Source organism: Lathyrus oleraceus, chromosome 3 (assembly GCF_024323335.1).
Source record: "Lathyrus oleraceus cultivar Zhongwan6 chromosome 3, CAAS_Psat_ZW6_1.0, whole genome shotgun sequence".
Classification (NCBI taxonomy): domain Eukaryota; kingdom Viridiplantae; phylum Streptophyta; class Magnoliopsida; order Fabales; family Fabaceae; genus Lathyrus; species Lathyrus oleraceus.
In genome coordinates this window covers 71,220,467-71,234,934 of record NC_066581.1, presented here as the reverse complement: position 1 = coordinate 71,234,934, position 14,468 = coordinate 71,220,467, and the positions used below count along the sequence as shown (strand labels likewise).

Genomic DNA, 14,468 nt, shown 5'->3' with positions numbered 1-14,468 from the left:
GCATAAGGAACAAATGATATGTTGATCAAAATTTCAATTGGGCCTTGGAAATTAGTGAATTTTGAGTTTAAAGTGTAGGGTGCAAAACATGCATGAGTGAAGTTTCCAAATTTGGCCAATGTTCAAGCCCTTCTGTCTTAATGATGCAAGCTCCAAATGATAAAACCTTCAACATCAAAGTTGTATATATTTTCAATACAATAAATTTGGACTTAAATTTTGCATCATTTGGATTTTTAATGAAGAAGTTATGGGCACTTGAAGTTGGACTTTTTTCCATTTCAATGCATTTGGCCCAAAGTGACCTATAATGTTTTGCATTATCACATGTATTTATTTTGAGATTTTGAAATTTTTCTCAACATAACATTTGAAGTAGATACAACAATATTTCCAATGCATTTTGTTCCACCTCAAAATCATAAAAAATGAATGAGTTATGTTCTTGGGAAGTTTACCCAAAATTAGGGTTTCAGTCAAAATGACCTATAATGTCTTGGAAGTTATAATGATCTTCGAAGCTTCAAGTCAATTTTTGATGAACATGAAAGTTGTTGATATTTTCCTTAAGAACATTTTTTCTCTAGGGATCATCTCCATTAGACCAACACATAAAAAGTTAGGTCTCAGTGCATTTCAAAATAGTTAGATGAATTGACTGACCAACTTATCAAGTCCATGCCTCAAATCTTGATGAATTGATGATTGATGGCACTCAAATAAGTTCAAATATGCATGGAATAGTGGATTAAAGAACTTCCCTTGATTGTATTTGACCATGGGCTGAGGTTGCTTCATGAGCAAGGCATTGTTGATGATCGGATGAATTAGGGTTTCCTTGGGAAACAAACCTCAAACCCCTTGACTTGCTTTGATCAAAATGATGAATTGAGATACTAGGGAGGCATATTTGATGTATGAGAGCTTTGGGAACCATTGCGATGCTTGCTTTCATCTTCTCTTGACTTTATCATTGCACAAAGAATCTCCTAGAAGCTTCTAGACCTTGTGATTGCTCAAGCTACAAACAAAAGATGTTAGTGACATATTTTTGTGTTTTTGGTTAATAAATAAAAATGAGAAAAGCAATGATATACAATTCAAGCATGCTTGGTGATCTCAAACCACTCACAAGAGATCCCACCCAAAGACAAAGGGAACCCAGATGCTTATGATCCTTGAGGCTTTGCAAATGCAATGTTATGATGCCATGAGGGATCTTAGGGCCAAAATTGGGGTCTTACATATAGGTCTCCATTTTTTGGGAAGACTTTTGATAATTTTCTTGACATGATCAGCTGTAGAATACCATTTGTCCAAAACTTTAAGCCCTACGAAAAGCATCTGAAACCTTGAGAACATAGTCTCAACTTTGTCATCATCTTCCATTTTGAAAGCCTCATATTTCTGGATTAAGGCCAAGGCCTTTGTCTCCCTTACTTGAGCGTTTCCATCACAAGTCATTCTCAGAGAGTCAAAGATGGATTTGGTAGAATCCTTGTTTGTTATCTTCTCATACTCTGTATAAGAGATATCATTAAGCAATATGGTTTTGGCCTTATGATGATTTTTGAAGTCTTTCTTTTGTTGATCACACATGACACTTCTTGCTAAAATATTTCCTTCAGCATTTACTAGGTGAACATAGCCATCGACTACAAGATCTTAGAGATCAACATCGTAACCAAGAAATAAACTTTATATTTTGTCTTTCCAGTAGTCAAATTTCTCACCATCAAAGATATGAGGTTTTGCACTATAATGATCTCTATCATTATTATTAACAACATTAGCCACATCCATTGTTTCTCACACAACTGGATCGGTACTGAACATTATGAGGTGTTGATAAAGCTTTTTATCACAATCAGAACCGGAGCTCTAATGCCAATTGAAGGTGTGAAAAACACAAGAAAAGGGGGGGGGGGGGTTGAATTGGGTTTTAAAAGCAAAATCTATTTCCAAAATAAAAACACCATTAACAAGTTAATAACTAAGAGATAAAAACACAACAATTTTTGTTGTAGTTCGCTTGAACAAAAAGTTAATCTAGTCCACCCGCCAAGGTGATTTTACCTTATACACAAGGACTTAATCCACTATAATTAATAGATTACAATAAACACAAAAAATAACCTTCTTTGTCTTCTAAAGGATCCAACTAAACCTTAGTCTCCTTAAGGAATCACAAAGAACAACTTTCTTTGTATTCACAAGGATAACCTCCTTAAGGACTCAAACAAATAGATTGAAGAATATTTAGTGTGTTACAAGATGCTTCCACACAAGTAGATTTTTACACAAATGAATAACAAACACTTAAAGAAAACTGTATAAAAGAATGATAGCTTTTCGCAAAGAAAAATAGCTTGTCAAAATACTTGTGCAAATCAGCGTTTTCTTCAAGTCTCCAATGCATGCTTATATAATGTAAGCATGTGACAGTTAGAGGGAAAAATGGGTAAATCTCCTTTGAGCGGTTGTCCACTATTGGATGGGAAAGGAATGATACCACGTACTTTTCTTTCGCCCACAAATTCAGTGACAGGTGTGACGTATAGTACTGTCCTTGCCCACGAAATCAGGTAGTGAAAAGGTTGTTAGATTTGTACCATGTACTATTTGATCACGTTTCCATTTTGATCTTATCTTCAAATTCATTGGCTTCTGATGAAAGATGATTGAAGCATGAAATGAAGAAATAGAGAGCTTGATTCAGAAACTTCGGAACCTTGGGTCAGAACCTTGACAACGTCAGTAGTCTGGCTTGAGGTCTTCAGTATCTTCAGAATCTTCAGAGTCTTTAGAACCCTCAGCCAGAACCTTGATAACTTCAATTGTCTGTCTTGAGATCTTTAGAATCTTCAACTACATAACACAACTTCAGAAGCTTGCCATTCTTCAGAAGTTAGGTCATCAGAGTCACATCCAGAAGCAAGAATTGAGAGAACATTGCAGCAGCAACATAGTGTCTCCTCAAAAGCTTCTGATGAGTGAAATAACACAGAAGTAGAAAAAACATTTCAACAACAATATTGATGTCTTTTAGAACTTCTAATAGTAGGCGCATAAGCGGATTTGGAACACAAAGTTCAAAAACTGGTGATATTGCACATCATATAATCAGAACCAGAACTGGTTGTTAAAGCTACACAATAACAAACCATTAGGGTACCAAAATTGTTCTCACACAAATACACTATTGTTATCATCAAAACTCAAGGTATATATGCAGAACCAAATTTTGTTCTAACAATCTCCCCCTTTTTTATGATGACAAAACATGTATTTTGATGAACAGTTTTGTCAGGGTAATCACAGAAGAATACATCTTACAGAAGCACAAAGCTCCCCCTGAGATGTATAATCCTATACAGATAAAATCAGAATGAAAGAACACTTTCCTGATTTACCTTTTGAAGTACCACAATGAATATTCAGTCAGAATCTGGTTTATCTTTAGAAGTTAGTTGATGTTGTTCAGAGCATTAGTTGATAACATTATCATTATGATACGCTTTACTTCAGAATATTTTCTTTATAAACTTTTCTTCTTTGAAGGATAAGGTTTTCAGAACCTTGACTTTCCAGAAGCATGATTTTCAGAAGTAGCACATTCAAAACCATTCTGATTCTTGAGAAGTAACCCTGCAAAACACTTAAGAAACTCTTTTTCGAAGTATTTGTTAGCATAAGCATTTAAACAATGTTTCGGTTTTTACTTAAGGAAATTAGATATCAAAATAAAGACTTAATTCTCCCCCTTTAGAATGTTATGTTTTCTCCCCCGTTGTCATCAATCAAAAAGATAAAAGACAAAAATAAAATAAAGAGAAACAATTTTTTTTCATTAATAGAGTGCCAACAAGCAGTGCAGAGAATAATGAAAAGAAGCAAAATAAAATATTAAGAAGGATAAAATAAATAAAATCTAGGGGTTCTAGGGAGGAGGTGGAGGAGGAAGATGAATTCTTGACAGAATCACCTGAAACATAAGATCTTGCTTATCTAGACGCTCGTTGAGCTTTGCATTATCAACCTTGATCTGCTTGATTGTTCTCAGAAGAGAAACCAGAATAGGATGAGAAGTAGAAGCTTCTGGGACGGCTATCTGATTAGGATCTTCTTCCATAACAAAGTCTTGAGGTTCAGGAGCAGCAGGTTCAGGAGCAAATTCAGTGTTGAACTATCTTTGTTTTCGGAATAACTTCTTCTTCTTCCATAGCTTCTGGAGAGGCTTCCTTGATTTCTGGTGCAGGAAGGCATAATTGGAAATTTATCAGCTTCCAAATTTCCATTAAGGACACGAACCTGAAATAAAATTTACTTTCAGTAAGATTCTACCCAAGATCCTTCAGCTTGGAAATCTCGGAGTTCATTCAGCTTCTATAAGCTTCCCAAGATGAATCACTTGCAGTAGGATTGGAAGAAGAATGACTGACAACCATTGCTTTCTCCAACCGACTTTTAGATTCAGATTCAAAACCCTCAAGAACCTTACCAAGTCCAGAGGAGGATTTTGTTGGAATTTTTGGGTATTTTATTGTGAGGTTGACTCTGGACTCATCAAAGGCAGGACCAAAAACAGAAGGATGTGTTGGTTGAATAATGGGAGGTGATTTTGGTGAGTTGATTTCTGGTTCAAACTCAAACATTCCTTCAGGAGTGCCGTCAAAAACATGTTCGTCTTAAACATTTCTTGCAGGGGATATTCTAGGTGTTGTAAAGTTTGGATTAGTTGGTTGAGGAGCATTAACAATTGGTGATGGTGAGATGGGTGAAATTTGTAACTGTGGAGGAGATAATGGTGGTGGTATCTGTTGTTGTTCTAAAATAGGAGCAAAAACTAAAGGAGTTTATGTGATTGGATTTTCTGTAAATGGAGTTTCTATTATGGGATTTGATTCTGGTGGTTGAATTTCTATGATTAGGGTTGATATTTGTGGGAATTGGAATTGGTTCAGAAATAGTGGATTGAGATGGAGGAGGGATTGGTAAGATCCTAGAAGAGATTGAATCAGGATCTAAAGAAGTGTTATCAGAAGGAAGCTTACTAAAAACTCTTAAAGACTGGATGACCCCAGAAGTATCCTTCAGAATCATGGCCTTCTAGCGCTCACTTAGAGGAACCTCATCTTCGTCCTAAAAGATAACAATCTTCTTCTTCTTATGAGCCCTAGAAGATCCTTCTCCTCTGAACTCCTTCTTTCTGTTTCCATGGACATTAGGGTAAGTTTCCATAAGGTTAAACGGATCCACCAGAGGTTCAATTCCGTCCTTCAAACAACTGTCCAAGTAAGCCATCAGAACATGTGGAGGATCAATTTTGGTGAATATAGGGTAGTTATATGGGGGATTTCTTGTACCACAGATATCATCCTTAGTCAGCATGACATCTGGTCTTTGAAATATGGAGATAAGACACATACTCTTCAGATTCTTCCCCCATAAGACTTTACCAGCATCCTTCACCAGCTCTTATCACTACGCCAAAAAAGACCTATGAGAGCGCTTTTTTTGGCCTTTAAAAGCGCTTAAAAGCGCTGCCGTAGGTGGCGCTGCTATAGGTTTTAGCAGCGCTTTTTGTTTACTAAAAAGCGCTGCTAAAGGTTGTCAATAGAGAGCGCTTTTTAGTAAAAAGCGCTGCTAAAGGTGGTATATAGACAACCTTTAAGAGCGCTTTTTACTAAAAAGCGCTCTCTATTGACAACCTTTAGCAGCGCTTTTGAGTAAAAAGCGCTCTTAAAGGTTGTCTATATACCACCTATAGCAGCGCTTTTTACTAAAAAGCGCTCTCTATTGACAACCTATAGCAGCGCTTTTTAGTAAAAAGCGCTCTCTATTGACAACCTATAGCAGCGCTTTTTACTAAAAAGCGCTCTCTATTGACAACCTTTAGCAACGCTTTTTAGTAAAAAGCGCTCTCTATTGACAACCTTTAGCAGCGCTTTTTACTAAAAAGCGCTGTCTTTTCCTCTAGTAAAATAACAAAACGCTGCCTTCAGTTTAAGCCTACCATTTCAACCTGTAATATTTTTTGGGAATAATCCCATAAACCTGTAAATCAAGCCTCTCTAATTCAAGCATTTGGAGTCATAATCTATCCATGAAAGCAAACCAACACAAGGATAGATAGGCACTGAACACATTTGGAGTCATAATTCAAGCATTTGTAATTTTTTAAAGCAAACCAACACAAGAATGAACACATTAATCTATCCATGAAATTAAAGATATCACTAAAATTATAAAGAACTATACACAAGTCAAAACTAATATGTTATACGGCCTATTTGGAGTCATAACTAATCTGTTAAAAATATAAAGAACTATACACTTGCCAACCAGAAACCATTCTTCATCAAAGTATTCATGTTATTTTGAAACCATTATATACTAAGTAATCTTTTCTCAATAAAATATTGACACAATTCCTCCTTGATTTGTTCCAACTGCAGTCTCGTGTAATGAGCACACTTGTATTCATCAAAGTACTACATAACAAAACATAATATGCATGATTTAGTTAAAAGTAATAAATAATATGAAATATTCGATAAATATTAAAACAAATCCTAAGTTATAAATCCATACCGTGATTGGAATCTCTATTTGATTCATATTAATGATTTCCCTCATAAACCTCATTACAAAGTATCCGCAATCGATACCGTTGCGCTGTAGAGGACACTACATAGAAAAATAAATAAGAATGTATAGTTATCTTTTCTTATCAAGTAGCATCACTATTATAAGCAAAATTGTGAAAATTAAAGTACCTGCACTTTTATCCACGTAATGTTGCTGGATTTAGTACGTGGTACTCGAGCTTGCCTTTGAGATCGGAACACTTTTATTGATCTAACAAAATAAAAACATATATTTAGAACAATCTCACATAAATATACACGAATATTTAGAACAGTCTCACTTACGTATCAACTAATTGCTTCATATCCGGATAATTTGTCCATTCACCATCTATCGAATTCAGAAAATATACCACTTCTTTTAAAGGATCAATAGCAAGCAACAACCAGTGACACCTATAAATTAAAACAAAAGTTTATATGGAAATTTTTTACGTTAAAGAAACAATTAAAGATTAGAATAAACTTAGAATTAAAATCTAACCCTGAATTATACGGCCAAAGATACAAGTTGTTTGTACTGCTGGCCATGAATCTCTTGACTAAGTACTCTCTACATGAATCCGGTTCCCTACAAATTAATGCTTTGTTGACCAGGGAGGAAGACACGAAACGGAATCTGTTTGACAATTGATCATTCCCGCGCATGAAATTGTCATACAAGAACCTTCAATAAAAACATAATAAACATTAGACTATTTTTATTGAAATGTGTAAATAAATTGTTCAAGTAATTAAATAATATATAGATCGGATTACCGGATGTATGTGTGTATAACACCGACGCCTAATTCTTGATGCCGAAAAATATGTTCCAGATCTTCTTTTCCGATTGTTTCAGTGCATGAATAACCAAAGATATCTTCCTCCATATCCAGTAAGCGAATAGCACCAGCTGTTGCCATATCTGATGAGTCAACAAGTGTTTCAAGAGATATCTGGTATCGAGGCACAAAAGCACGTTTTTTTGGCAAAGAAGTCACTGGAAGATCCCTTTTGTTTTTCTGTCGACTACCAATTTTCTGGCTCAGTTGTTGTGACCCTTGAGCAAATACCTATAAATCATATAACATAGGTAAATTATAAAATCATGCATTTTTTGATTCGGATCATATAATTAACACTTTCAATATACCTCTTTTTGTGATGCAACAGACTCGTTGTGCCGCAAAATCCCTTGATCCTTAGATGCGGGTTTTGTAGGCGTCTAAAATTACCATGTAAAAAAAATTAACTTAACGGTTCAGAATTGACATTTGAATACTAAAAGATTCATAGTGGTTTTTGAATTCAACATACCTCATCATCAATGAAAATGAGATCCAAGGGCCATGTAACAAATGATCCTATTGCATCTCGCAGCAATGTTGTCTCTGAAACAATGTCAGGTATCGGTAGCAACGCTTCCTTATCTAATACAACATCAACCGATACTTTAAGGTGTCCATCCGGGAGCGGTCTATGGTGAAGTAAATCTCCCGAAGTGTTGTGCACTTTTCCCTTGCCAACTAGGCGATAAGTCGGTGACGATAAGTATAGCTGACAAGATGAAATGCCCTAAACCAATAATAAATATGTTACTTTTAATGTGTATATATTTCAATTAACATAAATGTGCTATTTTAATTTCAAAATAACATATATAATTACCTCGGGAAATTTATTTTGACAATTGATACTGGCTTTCTCACTAGTTTCTTTCAACTGTGAACTGCACTTTTCCATACACCTATATCTCTCATTATCCTTTTGCAATTGAAGAACTTGCGCTTGTAATGCCTGCAACGTCTCCATCACTTCTTGATTGCTAGGATTTCTTCTCCTTGGATTCTTATACAAGGAAGTTGGAGTACAACCATGCCCTTTACCCCTCACCCGACGGGATACTCAGGAACATTTAGTGCTCTACTAAGTACGCTCCTGTTCTCCTGGTCCTCAGCTGTGCTTATCGATTGAGATAGGGTCTCCTGAAATTCATTTACATATCGGAAATTATTAGTGGAGATAAAAAAATTAATTATATATTATTAAACTTTTGATTTAATTAAAGACACAATGTTCTACTTACACATTCATCATAAATATGTTGAACGTCATCCCTAACAGTTCCATCCTTTCCCACACGAGCTTCTTTCCACAAAACATGTGGCGGAAGTGATGTTGCGTCACTTTTCGTCTCGTCTAACTACGCATTGACACAAATAATAAGATAATCAATTATAACACATTGAGACAATTAATAAGATCGTAGCATTTTTGTATACTTACAATTTTTTCCTCTAAGCGTGCATATCCCAAACGCCCTTTTTTGTATGCATACGTGGGATTTGACGCTCTCTCGCGATTTGTGGCACTCACTTTCTTGAAATTTTCGTCTCTTCTTTGGGCTACAAAAGCAACCCATTCTTCTTCTGTAATGAAGATCGCATACTTCACTGGATATTCCGGATCATATTCAACAAAAAAAATTTCATTGTCCTTAAGATACTTGTTTGTTAAAAACGTTCTCCACCCTCTGTGTCTTTTTCCGGCCAATTGAAGTATATACTTTTTTCGGATAGTTGTATCTTCAATGTTAAAAGACCTCTACGAAAAAATATTGGAATAGAGTGTGTTAGTATAAGTAATTTAAACACATTATCGTCAATATAAAGAAAATATAAACAATCATATATTGTACCAGTATCTCAGTCCAAATCTTATCTTTAGCGCTACCCAACTCTTTATTACTCCATCTTGTAGCAGTGATTGGAATGTGCATACGAACAAGTGTACCAATGTAGCTTGCCAACTTTGCAGCATTAGACCCAATTAGTTGGTTATCAGCATTCCAATTTACATTATATGTTACTGCTTTATCTCTATCACGAATGATACTCTTCATAATAGTGATGCCTCGTGTAATTTCTTTTTCTGAAGTATCATCAGGAGCATTTGCATCTTGTGAGTTTTCTTGATCACTAGCCATTTAACCTGTAATAAAGAAAAAATATAAAAATGAAATGAAAAATATAAAAATCCATAATCAATAATCCATATATATATTGAATAATATAAAATGACATAGGCTATAATTAAATTTTCTTGAATGACATAGGCTATAATTATACTATTACCTTTTTCAGTAACGTCTCTTTCTTTTCTTGGTAGGAATATGTTCTACTTTTCTTTTAACAACGCGGACGGTTGGATTGATCCAAATACCCTCATTATGATCATTTCTAATACATGATTCATTCTCATTTTGATCATTTATGGTAAAAGATTCAATCTCAACATCAATATCACCTTGATCTCCAATTCTTTCATCAATTACTTTGTTAGATAAAAGCACTATAGACCATTTCGTACTTGTCGGATCAGTGACATAGAATACTTGTTTAGCTTGAGAGGCTAGAATGAAAGGCTCATCTTTGTACCCCACCCTATTAAGATCAACTTGCAAAAATCCTGACTTATCCACTCGTATGCCATTATTATTTTCAACCCACTTGCAATCAAATATAGGAATCTGAAACTTCTCATAATCAAACACCAAAATGCGCTCGATAACCCCAAAATATGACAGATTTGCAAATTTCAGGTTTAAGTCCTTCACACTTGATATGTGCATTGCTTCAGCTACCAAGGTGACACCACTATTTTGCATAGTACTTTTATCATCTTGTTCTTTGGTATAAAATGTGTATCCATTAATTGCGTATGCGCTATAAGAAAACACAACCAAACTTGGACCATATGCTAAACATCTCAACCTTTCTGTTATTGAAGCGGGATCTGAACGATACTTTGAATAAATATGTTCCTTAAACCATGGTATGAAACTTCGATTGTGCTCTCGTACTATCCAATTCTCATTTCTATTCGGATTTAAACCTCGAAGAACACCCTTGTGCATTTCAACATACGGCTCAACCTCAATCTCATTGTGCAGAACATACAAATGCACTTGATCTCGTTCGACCCTTGATACTGTCACAACTTTATTTCCAATTAGCTGTTTACCTTCTTTTTTTTCAACAATATGAGATTTGGGGAGTCCAATTGATTGAACATTTGACAAATATTCTGTACAAAACTCAACCGCTTCTTCAACAATGTATCGTTCGGCAATACAACCCTCTGGTCGACTTCGGTTTTTCACATACCCTTTTAATATTTTCATATAACGTTCAGCAGGGTACATCCATCTCATATAAGCTGGTCCGCACAATTGTGTCTCTTTCACAAGATGAACGACTAGATGGACCATTATGTCAAAAAACGAGGGAGGAAAATACATTTCAAGATCACACAAAGTAACAACTATTTCTTTTTGCAATGTTGGTAAGATCGCAGGATCGATCATCTTACTGCAAATTGACTTGAAGAAAAAACACAATTTAGTTATTGCGCTTCTTACTTTTTCTGGCAGAATAGAACGTATACTTATCGGTAGAAAATGTTCCATTATAACATGGCAATCATGCGTCTTTAAACTCTTTAACTTGAGGTCTTTCATAGACACAAGTCTTCTAATATCTGATGAGTAGCCTTCTGGAACTTTAACTTCACTTAGGAACTTACACAATATTTTTTTCTCCTTTCTAGATAGAGTGTAAACAGCAGGTGGTAGATATGTTCGTTTTCCTTTCTTCACGGGTCCCAATTCAGTTCTCATTCCCATGTTTACCATGTCCTTCCTTACATTAAGGCCATCCTTAGACTTTCCTTGTATATTGAGTAACGTACCAATAACACTGTCAAATACATTTTTTTCAATATGCATAACATCGAGGAAATGTCTTACATACAAAGACTTCCAATATGGCAGTTCAAAAAAAATTGACCTTTTCTTCCACCCACTCTTGACAAGTGTATGTGCAAAAGGCTTGCCAAACTTAGTACTTACGTCCTTCACCTTTTCAAAAATTTGATCACCTGTCAACATTGTTGGAGCTCTACCTTCTTCTGTATTTCCATTGAATGCTTTTCTCCACCCACGATAGTGATGATTAGAATTTAAGAATCTACGATGACCGAGAAAGAGATTCTTATGACAAAGGTCCAATCGCATCGTATCGGTTCCGTCTTCACAAACAGGACACGCTTTTTCACCTTTAATGTTGTACCCTGATAGATTTCCGTATGCTGGAAAATCATTAATTGTTCCAAACAACATCGCCCTCAAGTTGAAACTTTCTTTCCTATACCCATCATAAACCTCCACACCGTTCTCCCACAAAAACTTTAAATCTTCGATTAAGGGTGTCAAGTATACGTCTATGTCATTCCCTGGTTGTTTAGGCCCAGAAATTAACATAGATAACATCATGTACTTACGCTTCATACATAGCCATGGAGGTAGGTTATAAATCATAAGAATCACAGGCCATGTGCTATGCGAGATACTTTGAATACCATGTGGGTTCATTCCATCAGTAGACAATGCCAAGCGAAGGTTTCTTGCTTCTTTTCCAAATTCAGGATAATCATTATCAATTTTCATCCACTGGGGTGAATCTGCCGGATGTCGAAACTTTCCATCAATAATTCTTTCATCTGCATGCCAAGTCAAGTGTCTTGAATCGGTTTCACTACGATACATGCGTCTAAATCTCGGAATTATAGGAAAATACCATAAGACTTTTGCTGGAGATAACTTTTTCTTATATCGAGGGGCACCACATTTAGGACACTCATTTAACGATGCATACTCGTTTCGAAACAAAACGCAATCGTTTGAACAGGCATGTATCTTATCATAGCTCATGCCAATAGAGCACAACATCTTTTTGGCCTCATACGTTCGATTGGGAAGAACATTATCCTCTGGTAGTATATCTTTCATAAGAGCTAATAACTCTGTGAAACTTTTATCCGACCATCCATTGCCCGCCTTTAAGTTGTACAACTTTAATAACGCAGACAATCTTGTGAATTTTGTACAACCATTATACAACGGTTTCTCTGCATCGCTTACCAACCTCTCGAACATTTTGGGACAGTCCTTAAGATCTTCTTCAAGCGCTTCTGCAATCTCTTCGACTCGATCATAATCATATGTATCTGTGCAATCGTCGTTTGAAGCATAGGTCGTATTATACCCCGATTCAACATTCTCGTTACTTTTCTCACCATGCAAATTCCAACATGTATAACTTCTATCAATTCCATACCGTAGTAAATGCGATGCCAACTGAACCGCGTCAACCTGACTCCCATAACAGCAACTCAAGCAAGGACATGTCATTCGATTGGGGTCTTTGGCGTGCGCAATAGCAAACTTAACAAATTTCGATACCCCATTCTCGTACTCTTTCGACAATCGATTGGAATACATCCATGTCTTATCCATGGTTTTAACGCAAAGTAATTAGGGTACAAAACGGTATAACGCAATGAGATTTCAGAATATTAGGCACATCAGCCCTGCATAAACTCTAATTGAGTTCAGTACACACAAACACATTACTAACATTCAAAACATGGTCAACATCATACCTACAAACAAAATTCAATTGGCTAACATTACATAATTATTCTAACTGCAACTTCTCACTTACATAACAACCACATCACAACAAATCAAGCAAAATAACATCATAACAGATACTAATTTCCTAACATAGCAACTAATTCAATTTCTAACAGTATAAAACCATGTAATTCCAATTCCAAAGAAATTTTCAAGAAATTACACTAATTATACTAATTATCACTAATTTTCAAGAAATTTCTAACAGTGTAAAACCATATAAGGATTTCGTCGAATTACACTAATTATCACCATCAAAAATTCAAGAAATTTTCTCATGAATTTCTTCAAATTGTCAGCACAACACTTGCTAACCTCATTCATTAATATTTACCTAATTATGCATACAAAGAACAACAACAACATTTAGTCAGAGGCAAATCCATAATTAATTCGAGACATAGGGTCAAGTTTTCATCAAAATAATGCAACTTACGATTTAGTTAGCTTACTCATTATCATTTATCTAGCTAACTTTCTTGTTTACCTAACATCAGCCTCATATAACTAATTTTCTAACAACTCAAGTGTCGATCAAGACACTTCAACAAACCAACTCCAAACCTGACTGCACCAATTCAAATTCATTATAACTAATTAATTAACTCCAACAGGTCTAATATCCTAATTGTCACACTTTATAAATCCAACAGTTTCTAACATATAACTAACATCCAATTACACCAAGCTAGCAACCTAACAGTTTTCTCCTAACTGAAATCAACAAAGGAACATAACTGAATCTAACAGAACAATGTCTAACAAATTCATTTAACAGAGATTAACTGACCCATTCCCTAACTAACTTATATCATAGAGATTTAACAGAGTTATAATGTCTAACCATCTTATACATAGAAATTCAACAGAGTTTGTTAATTCAATAAACTTCAACTAAAATTTCTAACTCTATTAATTTTCGGTAAGTTACAGAATATTAAGCAAACATAGTCACAAACTCTAATAATCGATACTGACAAATAAATAACCCATAATGTAGCAATGCAAGTCCATTCAAACCAAAATCGACCACCTATTCTTTGACTTCTAGGGCAAAACAGAAAGACACGAAAACCTAACCTTAAAACGCAATGAGATTTCCAGGTATTGAATCCTTCTCTTTCGAATGCAGTCTCTTTCAAATTTGCAGTGTTTATCGTTGAGATTTCCAGGTACTCTGTGGAATTTTTTCCAGGGCAGCGAGAGCTTCGAACGAGAGAGAGTGAAAGAGGGATTTCTGAAAGTCAGGGATTTTGTAATATTAGATTTATTATAATTTTTATAAATGACCTATGAGAGCG

General features: G+C 35.3%; 1 protein-coding gene across 1 annotated transcript; it reads right to left on the bottom strand.

Moving 5' to 3' along the window:
- Positions 1-4,688: 4,688 nt before the first annotated feature.
- Positions 4,689-8,444, bottom strand: LOC127129723 (uncharacterized). Its single transcript, XM_051058855.1, has 9 exons — positions 8,301-8,444; positions 7,950-8,207; positions 7,786-7,857; positions 7,410-7,705; positions 7,135-7,317; positions 6,936-7,046; positions 6,780-6,861; positions 6,595-6,690; positions 4,689-4,817 (listed from the first exon to the last, which is right to left on the bottom strand). The coding sequence occupies exons 1-9, from the start codon at positions 8,442-8,444 to the stop codon at positions 4,689-4,691; spliced, it is 1,371 nt and encodes a 456-aa protein (XP_050914812.1).
- Between the last annotated feature and the right edge of the window lie 6,024 nt (positions 8,445-14,468).